The sequence below is a fragment of the Pristiophorus japonicus genome, chromosome 12 (assembly GCF_044704955.1).
Source record: "Pristiophorus japonicus isolate sPriJap1 chromosome 12, sPriJap1.hap1, whole genome shotgun sequence".
Taxonomy (NCBI): Eukaryota; Metazoa; Chordata; class Chondrichthyes; family Pristiophoridae; genus Pristiophorus; species Pristiophorus japonicus.
Window position 1 is genome coordinate 199,962,585 of NC_091988.1, and position 19,791 is coordinate 199,982,375.

The 19,791-nt window shown below is 50.7% G+C and overlaps 1 protein-coding gene across 2 annotated transcripts in view; it reads left to right on the forward strand.

The window, feature by feature from the left end:
• Nucleotides 1-19,791, forward strand: part of raly (RALY heterogeneous nuclear ribonucleoprotein) — a 216,868-nt gene that overhangs the window by 129,697 nt on the left and 67,380 nt on the right. The window contains exon 2 of one of the 2 annotated variants that reach the window (XM_070895131.1): nt 4,097-4,361. In XM_070895131.1, coding sequence (XP_070751232.1) covers nt 4,106-4,361 — 256 coding nt within the window. In that variant the 5' untranslated portion in view covers nt 4,097-4,105. Of the gene's footprint in view, nt 1-4,096; nt 4,362-19,791 lie in introns of those variants that run through there. The other variant, XM_070895132.1, reaches the window with a different exon arrangement.

Here is a 19,791-nt window from a genome sequence, read left to right on the forward strand (position 1 = left end):
TTGGCTAAGATCATGCGTAACTGACCTGACAGGGGAGTAACCATGACCCCAACGTGGTTCTCCCTGGATCAGGAAGGTGGTTCTCCTATGCTTTTTGGAAATAGGAGGTGGGTGGGGTGGCTTGACCCATCCACCTCCATGGCACGAACCTGGTATTGCAGTACTTCCAGGAACGGTGCAGTGGCTCTAGGCCTTTTGGCTAAGAGCATTAGTGCAGGGTGATCCTTGATGTGTGCAAGGTGACCTCTGGCGTTTGTGATCTGACAAAGAATTGGAAAGATTGGCTACGAAAAAAAAAAATAAATAAATAAATAAATAAATGCCGGCCTTGCCAGCGACGCCCACATCCCAGGAACTAATAAAATAAAATCTTTGGAGTTCAGGAGGGGCAGGAGACTGAAGCTCCAGATGAAAAGGAGCTGAGTATCACATTCCCAGAGTGAGCACACCAATGGGAGACCCACTCTTGTGGCAGAGTCAAAAACTCGAGGCTTACCGAAGGGGGATGGACATCAGGGAGAGATCGGAGGGAAAGGTAGTTGCTCGCCTTGCCTAGAATGGACAAGGCTGACGGGTGACTGGATAGAGGTCTTCCAGCTTATAAACGCGTTTGATAGGGTAGACGTAGAGAAGATGTGTCCACCTTTGGGGGGGGCGAGCAGAACTCCCATAATATAAGATCATCGCTAATAAATCCAATGGGGAATTCGGGAGAAACCCCTTTACCCCGAGAGTGGTGAGAATGTGGAACTCGCTGCCTCAGGGAGGGGTTGAGGTGAATAGTATCGATACATTTAAGGGGAAGCTGGATAAACACACGAGGGAGAAAGGAATAGAGGGATATAGTGATGGGGTGAGATGGAGAGGGGTGGGAGGGGGCTGGTGTGGAGAATAAACCCCGGTACGGACCCGTGGGGCCCAATGGCCTGTTTCTGTCTGTACATTCCAGGTTATTCATTGACAAGTTGACTCATTGGCCCAGGCCAGGAGCTGAATCACATGATGAGGTGCTGAAGGGATGATGATCAATAGCTTGCTCTCCCGATCGATCAGGACAGGAGGGAGCGGAGCCCAGCTGGAAGCTGAGATGGAGCGCGACCTCTCAACTGTCTCAGCGGTCAAACCGACAGCGTATTTCCACTTGAGCTCTGCTGCTTATTCCCCGTGCTGTCTCCAAAGTACGTCAAAGACTGAAACAGGATATATTCTATCCTGTCGGCCAGCCAGTTATCGATCGGGATAAGCACTGGGTCTCGGCTAAAGGACAGACTGAGTGAAGCAGCGATTAGCAAGCACTACCCAAGCCGCTCGCTCTTTAGACACGGCTGACTTCGCAGTGATTCGGCCAACAGGCTCTTGACCAGGGCTTTCCGCAATGGGCAGGTCAGGGGTCGCCAAACCCTCCTGAATTGGCCTGGGGTCTCCAGGACACAGCTGTGGGCAACACCTGTGGGGGTGGTGTGAAACCACCATTAAACAATCCAGTTTGTTATTCATTTTGTTTGAAAACTTTTGTTTACCAGTTCGAAAAATATTGGACATGGGTCAAATGTGGGCTGTTTCATTGAGAGCCAAGAATCATACAACCAGGCAATGAAGAGTCTGTCCGTTTTCCAATTGGTCGTGGGAAGGCAGGGCACCACAAGGATGGACCTGTCGGGTGCCCAATGGTGCGAGGGTGGGGGCGGGGCAGTTCCAGGCAGGTGGTCATGTGATGAAACTTCCAGAAATACGTCCAATCAGAGTTGGCAACCCGATGGGAGAGCCTATGATAATAGTATGCAAATAAGGCCCGCCATTTCCTCCCCCACCCCCAACCCCGCCCCAAACCCTGCAGTCTAACTGCTGGACACCAGAACCCCCGACTTGGCACACCCAGTGCAGTACTGAGGGAGCGCCGCACTGTCGGAGGGGCGGTACTGAGGGAGCGCCGCACTGTCGGAGGGGCGGTACTGAGGGACTGCCGCACTGTTGGAGGGGCGGTACTGAGGGAGCGCCGCACTGTCGGAGGGGCAGTACTGAGGGAGCGCCGCACTGTCGGAGGGGCAGCACTGAGGGAGCGCCGCACTGTCGGAGGGGCAGTACTGAGGGAGCGCCGCACTGTCGGAGGGGCAGTACTGAGGGAGTGCCGCACTGTCAGAGGGGCAGTACTGAGGGAGCGCTGCACTGTCGAAGGGGCAATACTGAGGGAGCGCTGCACTGTTGGAGGGGCAGTACTGAGGGAGCGCCACACTGTTGGAGGGGCAGTACTGAGGGAGTGCTGCACTGTCGGAGGGGCAGTACTGAGAGCCCCGCATTGTCGGGCGGGGCAGTACTGAGGGAGTGCCGCACTGTCGGAGGGACAGTACTGAGGGAATGCCGCACTGTCCGAGGGGCAGTACTGAGAGCCCCGCACTGTCGGGAGGGGCAGTACTGAGGGAGTGCCGCACTGTCAGAGGGACAGTACTGAGGGAGTGCCGCACTGTCCGAGGGGCAGTACTGAGAGCCCCGCACTGTCCGAGGGGCAGTACTGAGAGCCCCGCACTGTCGGGAGGGGCAGTACTGAGAGCGCCGCACTGAGGGGCAGTACTGAGAGCGCCGCACTGTCAAAGGGGCAGTACTGAGAGCGCCGCACTGTCAGAGGGGCAGTACTGAGGGAGTGCTTCACTGTCGGAGGGGCAGTACTGAGGGAGTGCTTCACTGTCGGAGGGGCAGTACTGAGGGAGTGCTGCACTGTCGGAGGGGCAGTACTGAGGGAGCGCTGCACTGTCGGAGGGGCAGTACTGAGAGCGCCGCACTGACGGAGGGGCAGTACTGAGAGCCCCGCACTGACGGAGGGGCAGTACTGAGAGCCCCGCACTGACGGAGGGGCAGTACTGAGAGCGCCGCACTGTCGGAGGGGCAGTACTGAGAGCGCCGCACTGTCGGAGGGGCAGTACTGAGAGCCCCGCACTGTCGGAGGGGCAGTACTGAGAGCGCCGCACTGTCGGAGGGGCAGTACTGAGAGCCCCGCACTGACGGAGGGGCAGTACTGAGAGCCCCGCACTGACGGAGGGGCAGTACTGAGAGCGCCGCACTGTCGGAGTCTTTCAGATGAGGCATTAACCTGAGGCCCCATCTGCTCTCTTAGTTGGATGTAAAAGATCCCACGGCATTGTTTGAAGAAGAACAGGGGAGATATCCCCGGTGTCCCGGCCAATATTTATTCACTCAACCAACATTTTTGAAAAACAGATGATCTGGTCATTATCACATTGCTGTGTGTGGGAGCTTGCTGTGCGCACATTGGCTGCTGCGTTTCCTACATTACAACAGTGATTATACATTAAAAAGTTCTTTGTCTCCCCTGTCCCCAATGTTCCCCCGGTGTTCCCCCCTGTGTTTACCCCCAGTGTCCACCTACCCCCCACCCCCACACCCTGTACCCGCTGCCCTCATCCCCATCTGCTCCGTGAGCTCCCTGCAATTATTTTTTTGAAGTGATTTAAAATAAAGAAACTAGTTGCGGACTGACAGAGCGGGCCAGTGTGTCGTGGCTCCCGCCCAACCTTCACTGGATAATGACTGAAATGGAATTGAAATTGCTCTGAAATGAAGCACGTTGAATAATGACAGTGATTGAGGGAGCGTGAGTGAGTGCTGAATGGTCATATACACTGGGCTTCAGGGGAGTGATGGGGAACAGGCAGACACCACCATCTGGTGGTGCAGACCCAGTATTGCAGCAAATTACTGCAGGAAAAAGTAACAGCAAAAAGCCCTCAGCGTCTCATCAGATCCTTCAATCCCTTCCCTCTGAACCAACAGGTCTAATTGCCCCTTGACCCCTTCCCAGTCCAATGGCCTTTTCTTGGAATTCTATTTCCCTTTGGATAAAAAGATTCCCACAGGACATCCTAATGCGCGTTACAAAGAAGCAAAGAAGGAGGTAGGGTAGAAGAAGGATAGAAAGAAGGAAAGAGCATTTATATAGCGTCTTTCATGACTTCACGATGTCCCAAAGCGCTTTACAGCCAATGAAGTACTTTTGACCTGCAGGTCACTGTTGTAATGTAGGAATATGAGAATTTGACTGATTTTCATGCACTGATTTTGATCTTATTGTTTTTAATCCTAGGACGTGAACATGTCAATCAAACTTCAGACCAGTAATATCACCAACAAGAATGACCCTCGGTCAATCAACTCACGCGTCTTCATCGGGAACCTAAACACAGCGGTGGTGAAGAAGTCAGACGTGGAGACCATCTTCGGGCAGTATGGCAAGGTGGTGGGCTGTTCCGTGCACAAGGGCTACGCCTTCGTCCAGTACACGAACGAGAGGACGGCGCGCGTGGCGGTGGCTGGGGAGAATCGCCGCGTGCTCGCTGGACAAACGCTCGGTAAGACCGTCAACCGTCGGCGGGAGAGGTTGGGCCGAGCGGTGAATCGCGGCAGGAAATCACGGGGGCAGCGTTCTGTCCCTGTAGAAGCATCTCCCTCACATGGGTCAGCGAGTGTGCTGGGGTTACATTCAATAAGATCACGGCTGATCTGATCATGGAGTCAGCTCCACTTCCCTGCCCGTTCCCCATAACCCTTATTGCTCAAAAATCTACTTATCTCCGCCTTAAATATATTCAATGACCCAGCCTCCACAGCTCTCAGGGGCAGAGAATTCCACAGATTTGCAACCCTCTGAGAGAAGAAATTCCTCCTCCTCTCAGTTTTAAATGGGCGGCCCCTTATTCTGAGACTATGTCCCCTAGTTTTAGTTTCCCCTATGAGTGGAAATATCCTCTCTGCATCCACCTTGTCCGGCCCTCTCATTATCTAACATGTTTCGATAAGATCATCTCTCATTCTCCTGAATTCCAATGAGTATAGGCCCAACCTTCTCAACCTATCTTCATAAGTCAACCCTCTCATCTTGGGAATTAACCTAGTGAAGCTTCTCTGAACAGCCTCCAATGCAAGTGTATCCTTCCTTAAACATGGAGACCAAAACTGTTGTGTTCTGAACACAGATGAGACTGCACGCAGGGAGGTTAAAGTAACAGTGCCCTCAGTCTTTATTAAGACACACCAGAGTGAGGAACAGGCCTTTGGGGCCGGCTTATATACAGTACTCCCAAGGGATGCTGGGATCCCTTGGGACTTCAGGGGATGAGCTCCCTGGTGGCAGAACATGGGAGTGCATGCTTTACAGATACACAACATCGCTCCCCACCAAAGTCAAAATGAAAACTATTTACAAGGTGAGGCAGTCGGGAGCCTTTCTTTCCCTGGTGGACCACCTCGGTACAAATGTCTGTTCTGGTGTGTTGGCTGTGCCCTCGCTGGGCTGGCATGTTGTTGGCCCTGCAGGGCTGCTGGGTGAGCCTGGCCTTGCTGGGCTGCTGGGCGTCATGGGTTCGATTTCCTGGTCCGGGGTGGTGTCGTTGATCCTTTGGGTGTGTGTTGTGGGCTCGAAAAAGGTGGTGTCTGCTGTGGGTTGTTCAGGGCAGTCTGTGAACCACAGCCTCGTTTGGTCCAGGTGTTTTCTGCAAATTTGTCCATTGTCTAGTTTGACTACAAACACCCTACTCCCTTCTTTAGCTATCACCGTGCCCGCGATCCACTTGGGACCATGTCCATAGTTTAGCACATACACAGGGTCATTCAGATCAATTTCCCGTGACACAGTGGCGCGACCATCGTTTACATTTTGTTGCTGCCGCCTGCTCTCTACCTGATCATGCAGGTTGGGGTGAACCAGCGAGAGTCTGGTTTTAAGTGTCCTTTTCATCAGTAGCTCAGCCGGGAGCACCCCTGTGAGCGAGTGAGGTCTCGTGCGGTAGCTGAGCAGTACTCGGGACAGGCTGGTTTGGAGTGAGCCTTCTGTGACTCGTTTAAGGCTCTGTTTGATGGTTTGTACTGCCCGCTCTGCCTGCCCATTGGAGGCTGGTTTAAATGGGGCCGAGATGACATGTTTGATCCCATTGTGGGTCATGAATTCTTTAAATTTGGCACTGGTGAAACATGCCCCGTTGTCATTGACCAGTATGTCAGACAGGCCGTGGGTGGTAAACATGGCCCTCACGCTTTCAATGGTGGCGGTGCTTCCCGACATTATTTCACATTCAATCCATTTTGAAAAAGCATCCACCACCACCAGGAACATTTTACCGAGAAACGGGCCCGCATAGTCGACATGGATCCTCGACCATGGTCTGGAGGGCCAGGACCACAAACTTAGTGGTGCCTCTCTGGGCGCGTTGCTCAACTGAGCACACACGCTGCATTGCCGTACACAGAACTCCAAGTCAGAGTCAATACCGGGCCACCACACGTGGGATCTGGCTATCGCTTTCATCATTACTATACCCGGGTGTGTGCTGTGGAGATTCGAGATGAATGTCTCCCTGCCCTTTTTGCGTAGCACTACACGGTTACCCCACAACAGGCAGTCTGCCTGAATGGACAGCTCCTCCTTTCGCCGCTGGAACGGCTTGATTAGCTCTTGCATTTCAACGGGGATGCTGGCCCAGCTCCCATGCAGTACAGTTTTTTACTAGGAACAGCAGAGGATCTTGGCTGGTCCAAGTCCTAATCTGGCAGGCCGTGACAGGTGATTTATCATTTTCAAACGTTTCCATGACCATCAACAAGTCTGCGGGCTGCGCCACCATCAACAAGTTTGCAGGCTGTGCCATTTCCACCCCCGTGGTGGGCAATGGTAGCCGACTGAGAGCATCCGCACAGTTCTCGGTGCCTGGCCTGTGGCAGATGGTATAGTTATAAGTTGTTAGCGCGAGTGGCCACCTTTGTATGTGGGCTGAGGCATTAGTATTTATCCCCTTGTTTTCAGCGAACAGTGATATGAGGGGCTTGTGATCGGTTTCCAGCTCAAATTTGATGCATTTTCTTTACCCCGAACACACACGCTAATGCCTCTTTCTCAATCATGCTGTAGGCCCTCTCGGCCTTAGACAAACTCCTGGAGGCATAGGTGACAAGTTGCAACTTCCCCGCAACGTTAGCTTGTTGTAATACACATCCGACTCCGTACGACGACGCATCACATGCTAGCACGAGTCTTTTACACGGGTTATACAATACAAGCAGCTTGTTGGAGCATAAAATATTTCTGGCTTTCTCAAAAGCAACTACTTGTTTTTTTTCCCCATACCCAGTTCTCACCTTTGCGCAATAACACATGTAGGGGCTCTAAGAGGGTGCTTAACCCCGGTAGGAAGTTACCAAAATAGTTGAGGAGTCCCAGGAACGACCGCAGCTCCGTGACGTTCTGTGGCCTGGGCGCGTTCCTGATAGCCTCTGTCTTGGCGTCTGTGGGCCGAATGCCTTCCGCCGCGATCTTTCTCCCCAAAAACTCCACTTCTGTTGCCATGAAGACGCATTTCGACCTCTTCAGCCGCAGCCCTACGCGATCCAGTTGCTGGAGGACCTCCTCCAGGTTTTGTAGGTGCTCGGCGGTGTCCCGACCTGTGACCAATATGTCAGCCTGAAAAACCACTGTGCGTGGTACCGACTTGAGTAGGCTCTCCATGTTTCTCTGGAAGATCGTTGCAGCCAACTGAACTCCAAACGGGCATCTGTTGTAGATGAACAGTCCCTTGTGCGTATTGATGCAGGTGAGGCCCTTCGAAGACTCCTCCAGCTCCTGTGTCATGTAGGTCGAAGTCAGGTCGAGCTTGGTGAACGTCTTGTCTCCTGCCAGCGTCGCAAATAGGTCGTCTGCCTTAGGTAGCGGGTATTGGTCCTGTAGCGAGAAACGATTAATAATTACTTTATAATCGCCACAAATCCTGACCGTGCCATCACTTTTGAGTACTGGAACAATTGGGCTGGCCCACTCGCTGAATTCCACTGGGGAGATGATGCCCTCGCGTTGCAGCCTCTCCAGCTCGATTTCCACTCTCTCCCTCATCAAGTGAGGTACCGCTCGCGCCTTGTAGTGAATGGATCGTGCCTCTGGGACCAAGTGTATCCGCACCTTCACCCCAGAAAAGTTTCCAATGCTTGGCTCAAAAAGGGAAGGAAATTTGTTAAGAACCTGGGTACATGAGGCCTCATCGACATGTGATAGTGCTCGGATGTCATCCCAGTACCAGCAGATTTTGCCCAGCCAGCTCCTTCCAAGCAGTGTGGGGCCATTGTCTGGGACAATCCAGAGTGGCAGTTCATGCACCATGCCCTCGTAGGTTACCTTGACCATGGCGCTGCCCAGGACAGTGATAAGCTCTTTGGTGTACGTTCTCAGTTTCGTGTGGATGGGGCTCAGGGCTGGTCTGAGTGCCTTGTTGCACCACAGTCTCTCAAATATCTTTTTACTCATGATGGATTGGCTAGCACCAGTGTCCTGTTCCATGGCTACGGGTAAGCCATTCAATTTTACATTTAGCTTTATAGGTAGACATTTTGTTGAAAATGTGTGCACCCCATGTACTTCAGCATCTGCCTCCTCTTTCTGAGGTTCAAAATTGGTTTGGTCCGCCATGAACCGATCTTCCTCTGCCATGTGGTAGCTAGCAGGTTTTGCAGAGCTTGCAGCTCATCTGCAAGCTCGTTGGAGGTGCCCCATTGTTCCACAGCTCTTGCAAACATACCCTTTGAAGCGGCATGAATCGGCTGAATGGAAGCCTCCACCACACCAACAAGGTGTGAATTGCCTTGCATTCATCCTTTGTTGCGGAATCTGAGTCACCTGGGTCACCTGAGGCCTGCTGGCAGTTGCAGACTTGTGGTTTCTGCCCTGTATATTTCTGCTCATAAACACAGTTCCAGTTAATTTATGAACATTGCTAGCACTTGTGTGCTGAGAGATTTGTTTGGTGTTATCACTGGTGGACATAAACGCCTATGCTATTGCAATGGCCTTACTGAGGGTCGATGTCTCTACAGTCAAAAGTTTTCATAGGATGGTCTCGTGGCCAATGCCTAGTACAAAAAAGTCTCTGAGCATTTGCTCCAGGTAGCCATCAAACTCACATTGTCCTGCAAGTCGCCTTAGCTCAGCGACATAGCTCACCACTTCCTGACCTTCAGATCGCTGGCACGTGTAGAACCGATACCTCGCCATCAGCACGCTCTCCCTTGGGTTAAGATGCTCCCGAACCAGTGTACACAGCTCCTCATACAACTTATCTGCGGGTTTCACCGGAGCCAGAAGATTCTTCATGAGGCTGTAGGTCGGTGCCCCGCAGACCGTGAGGAGGACCGCTCTCCTATTTGCAGCGCTTCCTTCTCCGTCCAGCTCGTTGGTTACAAAGTAGTGGTCTAGCCGTTCGACATAGGCTTCCCAGTCCTCACCCTCCGAGAACTTCTCCAGGATGCCCACAGTTTGCTGCATCTTTGCGTTGGATTCGTATACTCGTCGCCAATTGTTGTGTTCCTAACACAGATGAGACTGCACAAAGCGAGGTTAAAGTAACAGTGACCTCAGTCTTTATTAAGACACTCCAGAGTGAGTAACAGGCCTTAGGGGCCGGCTTATATACAGTGATCCCAACAGATGCTGGGATCCCTTGGGACTTCAGGGGATGCGCTCCCTGGTGGCGGAACATGAGAGTGCATGTTTTATAGATACACAACAAAAACTGTACGCAGTACTCCAGGTGTGGCCTCACCAATACCCTGTACAGTTGTAGCAGGACTTCTCTGCTTTTATACTCTATCCACCTTGCAATAAAGGCCAACATTCCATTTGCCTTCCTGATCACTTGCTCTACCTGCATACTAACTTTTTGTGTTTCATGCACAAGGACCCCCAGGTCCCTCTGTACTGCAGCACTTTGCAATTTTTCTCCATTTAAATTATAATCTGCTTTTCTAATTTTTTTGCCAAAGTGGATAATCTCACACTTACCTACATTATACTCCAGAATCTGCCAAATGTTTGCCCACTCACTTAGCCTGTCTATATCCCTTTGCAGATTTTTTGTGTCCTCACAATTTGCTTTCCCATCATCTTTGTATCATCAGCAAACTTGGCTACATTACACTCGGTCCATTCATTCAAGTCATTAATGTAGATTGTATATAGTTGGAGTCCCAGCACTGATCCCTGCGGCACCCCACTAGTTACTGTTTGCCAACCGGAAAATGACCCATTTATCCCAACTCTCTGTTTTCTGTTAGTTAGCCAATCCTCTATCCATGCTAATATATTACCCCCAACCCCGTGAACTTTTATCTTGTGTAGTAACCTTTTATGTGGCACCTTATCGAATGCTTTCTGGAAATCCAAATACACCACATCCACTGGTTCCCCTTTATCCACCCTGTTCATTACATCCTCGAAGAACTCCAGCAAATTTGTTAAACATGATTTCCCTTTCATAAAACCATGCTGACTCTGCCTGATTGAATTATGCTTTTCCAAATGTCCCGCTTCTCCTTCCTTAATAATGGACTCTAGCATTTTCCCAACAATAGATGTTAGACTAACCGGTCTATAACTTCCTGCTCTCTGTCTGCCTCCTTTTTTAAATAAGGGCGTTACATTTGCGGTTTTCCAATCCACTGAATCTACCAGAATCCAGGGAATTTTGGTAGATTACAACCAACGCATCCACTATCTCTGCAGCCACCTCTTTTAAGACCCTAGGATGTAAGCCATCAGGTCCAGGGGACTTGTCCGCCTTTAGTCCCATTATTTTACCGAGTACTACTTCATTAATGATAGTGATTGTATTAGGTTCCTCCCTCTCTATAGCCCCTTGATTATCCACTATTGGGAGGTTTTTAGTGTCTTATACCATGAAGACCATTACAAAATATTTGTTCAAAGTCTCTGCCATTTCTCTGTTCCCCATTATTAATTCCCCAGTCTCATCCTCCAGGGGACCAACATTTACTTTAGCCACTCTTTTCCTTTTTATGTACCTGTAGAAACTCTTACTATCTGTTTTTATATTTCGTGCTAGTTTACTTTCATAATCTATCTTCCCTCTCTTTATTTTTTTTTAGTCATTCTTTGCTGGCTTTTATAAGTTTCCCAATGCTCTGGCCTCCCACTAGTTTTGGCCACATTGTATGCCCTTGTTTTCAATTTGATACCATCCCTTATTTCCCTAGTTAGTCACGGATGGTTATCCCTTCTCTTACAGTCTTTCCTTCTCATTAGGATATATTTTTGTTGTGAGTTATGAAATATCTCCTTAAATGTCTGCCACTGCTCATCAACCGTCCCACTCTTTAATCTATTTTCCCAGTCCACTTTAGCCAACTCTGCCTTCATACCTTTGTAGTCTTGTTTATTTAAGCTTAGGACAGTTGTTTGAGAATCAAATAACTCACCCTCCAACTGAATTTAAAATTAAACCATGTTATTTTCACTCATTCCTAGAGGATCCTTTACTATGAGATCATTTATTAATCCTGTCTCATTACACAGCACCAGATGTAAGATAGCCTGCCCCCTGGTTGGTTCCGCAATGTACTGTTCAAGGTAACTATCCTGGATACACTCTATGAACTCTTCCTCAAGGCTACCCTGTCCAATTTGCTTTGTCCAATCAATATGAAGGTTAAAATCGCCTACGGTTATTGCCGTTCCTTTATTACAAGGCCTTTATTTCTTGATTTATACTCCGTCCAACAGTGTAGCTACTGTTAGGGGGCTTATCAACTACACCCCCAGCAACTTTTTCCCCTCATTATTCCTTATCTCCACCCAAACTGATTCAACATCTGATCCTCTGAGCCAATATCATTTACATAGAAACATAGAAAATAGGTGCAGGAGTAGGAGTAGGCCGTTCAGCCCTTCGAGGCTGCACCATCATTCAATATGATCACTAACGCACTGATCTCATCCTTTGTTAACAGTGCTAGCCCACCTCCTTTTCCTTTCTGTCTGTCCTTCCGAATTGTCAAATACCCCTGAATATTCAGTTCCCAGCCTTGGTCACCTTGCAACCACGTCTGTGTAATGGCTATCAGATCATACCCAGTTGTATCTACATGTGCCGTCAATTCATCTATTGTGTTACGAATGCTGCGTGCATTCAGATAAAGAGCTTTTAAATTTGTTTTTTTACCATTTTTTCCTGCTTTGACCCCACTTTCTGATCCACCTTTATGTTTATACATTCTGTCCCTTCCTGGCACGCTCTGGTTTGCATTTCCCCCAGTGCTACCCGGCTCTATTGCCTTCTCCTTATTCTTTGACTTTTTCAATTTTCACTCGGCTGAATCCACCCGCCCCCGCCCCCGCCCCCAACTAATTAGTTTAAAGCCCTCTCTACAGCCCTAGTTATTTGATTTTCCAGGGCCCTAGTCCCAGCATGGTCTAAGTGGTGCCTGTCGCAAGGGAACAGCTCCCTCTCACCCCAGTACTGGTGCCAGTGCCCCATGAACCAAAACCCTTTCCTCCCACACCAGTCTTTGAGCCGCGTGTTTAACTCTCTGATCTTATTTACCCAATGCAAATTTTCTCATGGCTCAGATAGTAATCCAGGTATTATTACAGTAGTGTATGGAGAAAGAGTCAGACTGAACACTGTGAGCTCAAAGTGTGACCTTAGCCTTTTATTGCAGGTCTCCAGAGTGCCTCTCCAACCTGTGAGGCCTCCTAAATACCTGTGCTCCCAAGGGATTATGGGATCCCTTGTGACTCCAGGGGATGAACAGAGTGAATACAAGTCCACATATATAACAACACTCCCCCACCCCCCACACCCCCAAAGTCAATAGTGTAACTATTTACAATGTGAGTCGATCTGGGGCCCTTCTTGCCCTGGTTGATCGTCTTGGTGTGAAAGCTGGTGTTGTTGAATCATTTGTTGGGGTCTCGCTGGGCTGCTGTGCAGCTGGCCTCGCTGGGCTGCCTGGTGTGTTGGGCCCTGCAGGGCTGCTGTGGATGATGGGTTCTGCTTTGTGGTCAACCGTGGTGTCGGTTGCCACTGGTGTGTGTGTTGGGGGATCAAAAAAGGTAGGGTCCAAGGTGGGTTGCTCAGGGTAGTCCGTGAATCTGAGTTTGATTTGGTCCAAGTATTTCCGGTGAATGAGTCCATTTGAAAGTTTGACCCGAAACCCCCTGCTCCCCTCTTTGGCCACGACAGTGCCGGGAAGCCACTTGGGACCTTGTCCATAATTTAATACAAATACAGGATCATTGATTTCAATCTCACGTGCCACATTTGCGCTATCATGGTATGCAGTTTGTTGAAGCCGCTTGCTCTCTACCTGTTCATGTCGATCAGGGTGAACTAAGGAGAACCTTGTCTTAAGTGCTTTTTTCATGAGCAGTTCAGCAGGTGGGATCCCAGTGAGTGAGTGGGGTCTCCTGCGGTAACTAAGCAGGACTCGGGATAGGCGAGTCTGCAGTGAGCCTTCAGTTACCCTCTTCAAGCCTTGCTTGATGGTTTGCATTGCTCTCTCTGCCTGACCATTAAATGCTGGTTTAAACGGGGCAGATGTGACATGTTTGATCCCGTTACGGGTCATGAATTCTTTGAACTCAGCTCTGGTAAAACGTGGCCCGTTGTCGCTCACCAGGACATCGGATAAGCCGTGTGTGGCAAACATGGCCCGCAGGCTTTCAGTGGTGGCAGCGGAAGTGCTAGTCGACATTATCTCACATTCAATCCACTTGGAGTACACGTCTACAACCACAAGGAACATTTTACCCAAGAACGGGCCTGCATAGTCAACATGTACCCGAGACCACGGTTTGGTGGGCCAAGACCATAAACCTAGTGGCGCCTCCCTAGGTACATTGCTTAACTGCGAGCATGTATTACATCTGTGAACGCAGGACTCTAAGTCCGCATCGATACCGGGCCATCACACGTGGGATCTGGCTATCGCTTTCATCATTACGATACCTGGGTGGGTACTATGGAGGTCATTGATGAAGGTGTCTCTGCCCTTCTTGGGGACCACTACTCGATTGCCCCACAGAAGGAAGTCTGCCTGTATAGACATTTCATCTTTGCGCTACTGAAATGGCTTTATCTCTTCCTGCATTTCCACTGGGATACTGGACCAGCTCCCGTGAAGCACACAGCTTTGACTAGAGATAATAAGGGGTCCTGGCTTGTCCAGGTTTTGGTCTGCCGGGCAGTGATGCTTCCATAACCATGGACAGATCTGCGGGCTGCGCCATTTCCACCCCGTGGTGGGCAATGGCAGCCTACTGAGAGCATCAGCGCAATTTTCTGTGCCTGGCCTGTGGCGGATGGCGTAGTTGTATGCGGACACCATGAGCGCCCATCTCTGGATGTGGGCCGATGCATTAGTATTTATCCCTTTACTCTCAGAAAACAGGGATATAATTGGCTTATGGTCAGTCTCCAATTCGAATTTTATCCCAAACAGGTATTGATGCATTTTCTTTACCCCATAGACTCATGCTAACGCTTCTTTTTCAATCATGCTGTAGGCTCTCTCAGTCTTAGACAGACTCTTGGATGCATAAGCAACCGGTTGCAGTTTCACGAAATCATTAGCTTGTTGCAATACACACCCGACGCCATATGGCTCTGCTTGATGGTTGGACTGCCCGTTCCGCTTGACCATTGGATGATGGCTTAAGTGGGGCAGACCTGGCATGCTTGATGCCATTGCGGGTCATGAACTTGTTGAATTCCGAGCTGGTGAAACATGGTCTATTGTCACTAACAAGGACGTCGGGAAAACCATGGGTGGCAAACATGGCCCGGAGGCTTTCAATGGTGGCAGTGGATGTACATGACGACATTATTATACATTTGGAGTAAGCGTCCACTGCTACTAGAAACATTTTTCCTTGAAAAGGGCCAACAAAATCTATGTGGACCCTGGACCACGGTTTGGAGGGCCATGACCACAGACTCAGTGGGGCCTCCCTGGGTACGTTGCTCAACTGTGAGCAAGTGTTACATGGGTGTACGCATGACTCCAATTCGGAGTCAATGCCGGGCCACCAAACGTGCGACCTGATGATAGCCTTCATCATGACTATGCCTGGGTGGGTAATGTGTAGGTCGCGTATAAATGTTTCCCTGCCTTTTTTTGGCAAAACCACGCGATTCTCCCATAGGAGACAATCCGATTGGATGGACAATTCATCTTTACGATGGTGGAATGGCTTAATTTCATCTTGCATTTCCCCTGGAACCACCGACCAGCTCCCATTAAGGATGCAGCGTTTTACTAGTGATAGCACAGGATCTTGGCTAGTCCAGGTCCTGATCTGGTGAGCCGTGACAGGTGACCCCTCGCGCTCAAACATCCATTACCAGAAGCAAGTCTGCGGGCCGCACCACTTCCACCTCGGTGGTGGGCAATGGTAGCTGACTGAGGGCGCCAGCGCAGTTCTCAGTGCCTGGTCTGTGACGGATTACATAGTCATACGCAGACAATGTTAGTGCCCACCTTTGGATACGGAACGAAGCATTGGTGTTGATACCTTTGCTTTCTGAGAGCAGTGAGGTAAGCGGTTTGTGGTCGGTTTTGAGCTCGAACCGGAGACCAAATAGGCATTTTCTTAACCCCGTATACACATGCTAACGCTTCTTTCTCAACCATACTGTAGGCTCTTTCAGCCTTGGATAAGCTTCTGGACACAGATGCAACCGGTTGCAGTTTGCCCGACACATTGGCTTGCTGTAACACACAACCGATCCCGTACGACGACGCATCACAAGCTAGTACTAAACGTTTACACGGGTCATAAAATACAAGTAACTTGTTAGAGCGTAGCAGGTTTCTGGCCTTATTAAAGGCTGTCTCTTGAGATTTACCCTAAACCCAGTCATCACCCTTGCGTAGCAATAAATACAATGGTTCCAGCAAAGTGCTCAACCCCAGTAGAAAGTTACCAAAATAGTTGAGGAGTCCCAGGAACGAACGGAGCTCCATCACATTCTGTGGTCTGGGTGCATTCTTGATGGCCTCCGTCTTGGAGTCCGTGAGTCTGATGCCGTCTGCTGCAATCTTTCTCCCCAGAAATTCGACCCTTGGCGCCAGGAAAACACACTTGGAGAGTTTCAGTCTGAGTCCCACTCTGTCCAGTTGCTTTAGAACCTCTTCCAGGTTGTGCAAGTGTTCGGTGGTGTTGCGACCAGTGATCAGGATGTCGTCTTGGAACACCACGGTGCATGGAACCGATTTCAGCAGACTCTCCGTGTCCCTCTGGAAGATGACTGCAGCCGAGCGAATCCCAAAGGGGCATCTGTGGTACATGAACAGTCCTTTGAGCGTGTTGATGCACGTCAATTTCTTTGACGGTTCAGCCAGCTCCTGTGTTAGGTAAGCAGAGGTTAGATCTAGCTTGGTGAATGACTTTCCCCCTGCTAGCGTTGCGAATAGGTCATCCGCTTTAGGTAGTGGGTACTGGTCCTGTAACGAGACTCAGTTCATCGTTACCTTGTAGTCCCCGCAGATTCTGACCGTCCCATCGCTCTTTAGCACTGGCACGATTGGACTGGCCCACTCTTTGAACTCGACTGGCGATATGATTCCCTCTCATTGAAGTCTGTCCAGCTCGATCTCGACTTTCTCTCGCATCATATATGGGTCTGCTCGGGCCTTGTGATGAACGGGCCATGCCCCAGGAACAAGATGGATCTGCACCTTGGCGCCTGTGAAGTTGCCGATGCCTGGCTCAAATAACGGCAGGAATTTGTTGAACACCTGGGCGCACGAGGCGTCATCCACAAAAGACAGCGCTTTGATGTCATCCCAGTTCCATCGAATCTTTCCTAGCCAGCTTCTGCCAAACACCGTTGGGCCATTGTCTGGTACAATCCATAGTAGTAAATCATGCACCGTTCCGTCGTACAATACTTTCACTGCGTAGTGTGAATCGGGCTCAGTTTTGGCCTCTGTACCTTGTTGCCCCACAGTTTCTCAAAAGCCTTCTGGCTCATGATTGATTGACTTGCCCCCGTGTCCAATTCCATGAAGACTGGAGTGCCGTTAAGTTTAACTTTTAACATTATCGGAGGGCTTTTGGTGGTGAAGGTGTGTATCCCATAAACTTCCTCTTCATCCTCAGGTTGAGTTGCCTCCCCTGCTCGTTCAGCGTGATCCTCGCTGGATCGGTTGTCCTCTGCCACGTGGTGAGTCAGAGGTCGCTTGCACATTCGCTGGAGGTGCCCCATTGTTCCACAGCCCTTGCACACATAGTGCTTGAATCGACATTGATGGGCTCTATGACTGCCCCCGCAGCTCCAACATGGCGTTAATGGATACGCATTCACAGCGGCCTCTGAGTCACCCTAGACCTAGGTCTGGTCTCTGCAGTGTAGGCTCTGCCATGTCCGGTTCTGCCTGCTGAAGGCATTATTTTATGCACAGTACTCGCCGATGAGCTTCGATGCTGTGAAGATATCTGTTTCGTGTTGTCGCTCGTGGGTATGAAAGCCTGGGCTATCGTGATGGCCTTGCTCAGATCTAGGGATTCGCAGACAGCAGTTTACGAAGAATGACCTCGTGGCCGATTCCAAGCGTGAAAAAGTCCCACAACATTTCCCCCAAAGATCCGGCAAATTCGCACTGTCCCTCAAGGCGTCTTAGGTCGGCGACAAAGCTCGCCATGTTCTGGCCCTCGGAGCGATGGTGCGTGTCAAAACGATACCTGGCCATTAGGATGCTCTCCTTTGGCTTGAGGTGTTCCCGAACCAGTGTGCACAGCTCTGTGTAAGTCTTGTCCGTTGGTTTGACCGGTGCCAGCAGATTTTTGACGAGGCCATATATCGAAGACCCACATATGGTGAAGAGAATCGCCCTGCGCTTGACCACCATCTCAGCCGTGTCCAGCTTGTTGGCCACGAAGTACTGGTCGAGATGCTTAATGAAGGCTTCCCAATTATCACCCACAACAAATCTCTCAAGAATACCAACGGCAGCCATTACCGCATAAAAGTTCATGATCTGTAACTCGTCGCCAATTATTATGTTCAGAATAACTCCACAAGACTGTGTTGTAAGCTCAAACCATTGTGACCTTGGTCTCCTTAATGTAACTCCAAAGTGAGGAAGCAGCATGGTGGATTGCCTTTTATACCTGCTTGCCCAGGGCGTACAGGTGACCCTTGGGTCTCCCACAGGTGTGCTGCCTGGTGGTAAGTCTTACATATTGGTGAGGTTTGCATACATAACAGCTTGGTGTGTCCCTGGGCTCCCCCTCTCACCCATGGTGTGTCCCTGGTGCCCCCTCTCACCCTTGGTGTGTCCCTGGGCCCCCCCTCTCACCCTTGGTGTGTCCCTGGGCCCCCCCTCTCACCCTTGGTGTGTCCTTGGGCCCCCCTATCACCCTTGGTGTGTCCCTGGGCCCCCCCTCTCACCCTTTGTGTGTCCCTGGGCCCCCCCTCTCACCCTTGGTGTGTCCTTGGGCCCCCCTATCACCCTTGGTGTGTCCCTGGGCCCCCCCTCTCACTCTTGGTGTGTCCTTGGGCCCCCCTATCACCCTTGGTGTGTCCCTGGGCCCCCCCCTCTCACCCTTGGTGTGTCCCTGGGCTCACCCTCTTGCGCTGTTTAAAGGCTGCTGCTCCCTTCTCCCCCATAGGCTTTTCTAGCCTCCCCTTAAATGCATCGATACTATTCGCCTCAACCACTCTCTGTGGCAGCGAGTTCCACATTCTCACCATTCTCTGGGCAAAGACAGTTCTCCTGAATTCCCGATTGGATTTATTAGGAACAGTTTTTATTCCATATCAATTTCACCAACTCTTCCTCTCCCCATCATTGTGAACATTTCTGTTTGGTGGTAACCAGCGAGAGCAGTGCCAACTTTTACTAAACTTTGACTCATGACCTTGCATTCGAAGAACCTGACAGCATCTTGCTGTTCGGACTGGGAGGAAAGATTGGAAAAGTGAGATTTATCCCTTTGTAATCACTTCACGCAGTGCAACTCATGTACAGTAACTCGCGTAAAGCCGACTTTGGCCCGATGTTTATTGAGCCCCCCCGGGGCACACCTGTACCCTATTACTTGTGACAATGGCACACACCTGTGAGCTGTTAATCAGCTCTGTAACCGCGGCCAGACAAATGGATTGAGTGTTTAATTGTGTTAATGGGCGAGTTGAAACTTCGAAGAACAGAAGGCTCCAATGTTGAGTTTTCAGTCAATAATTTCAACACGTGTGGACCATACAGTGGGTTTTCCAAGTGCTGCTTTCAGACAAAAAATGTGGTGCCAGAATTTCCGGTTGGGACCTGCCACGTTCAATGCCATTCCGCCTTTGAAACTGACCGTAACTTCAAGGGAACGAAATTGTCCCTTTTTGGGACATTCAATATCGCCTCTGGGGGGGAGGGCGCTAACGGGGCGTGAAACACTTTCCGCCCAGGGTGGGGGTGGGGCAGCGTGGGCACTACTGACTCCCGCGAAATGGCATGGGAGTTAGTGGAGGTGTCGCCAGGGTAACGCCACATCCTGCCGGTAGTATCCTGGGCCACCATTCAACCGCCAATGACGTCATCGCCGTGCACAGCAACCCCCTAGCGCTGTGCACCAACCCCTTCCCGCCCCGCGATGGTTATTGCCCCGCGCCAGCCTCGCTGGTCGCGACCCGGGCCGACGTCCGCTCGCGGGGCGGAAGTTAAAGGGGAGGTAGGGAGCGCCCCGTGCCGCCATCTTTCCACTTTGGCCAACTCACCGGTCGGCCTGACGACTTCAGTTGGGTGGTCCGGCCTGCCATCGTGCACTCTGTTTAGGGTGACAGGCTGTGGCCTCGTCATCACACCGTCCTGGTGGTCATCAGAGGCCCGGCAAAGTGCGCAGCGGACCTCCCCTTGAAGCGAAGGGGAGGGGCATTGAAACGCGTCAGTGCTACGCGGAGCGTCTGTGTAGCGCTGCTGACCATGCCCTGTTAGCACCGCTTCCTCTGAGGG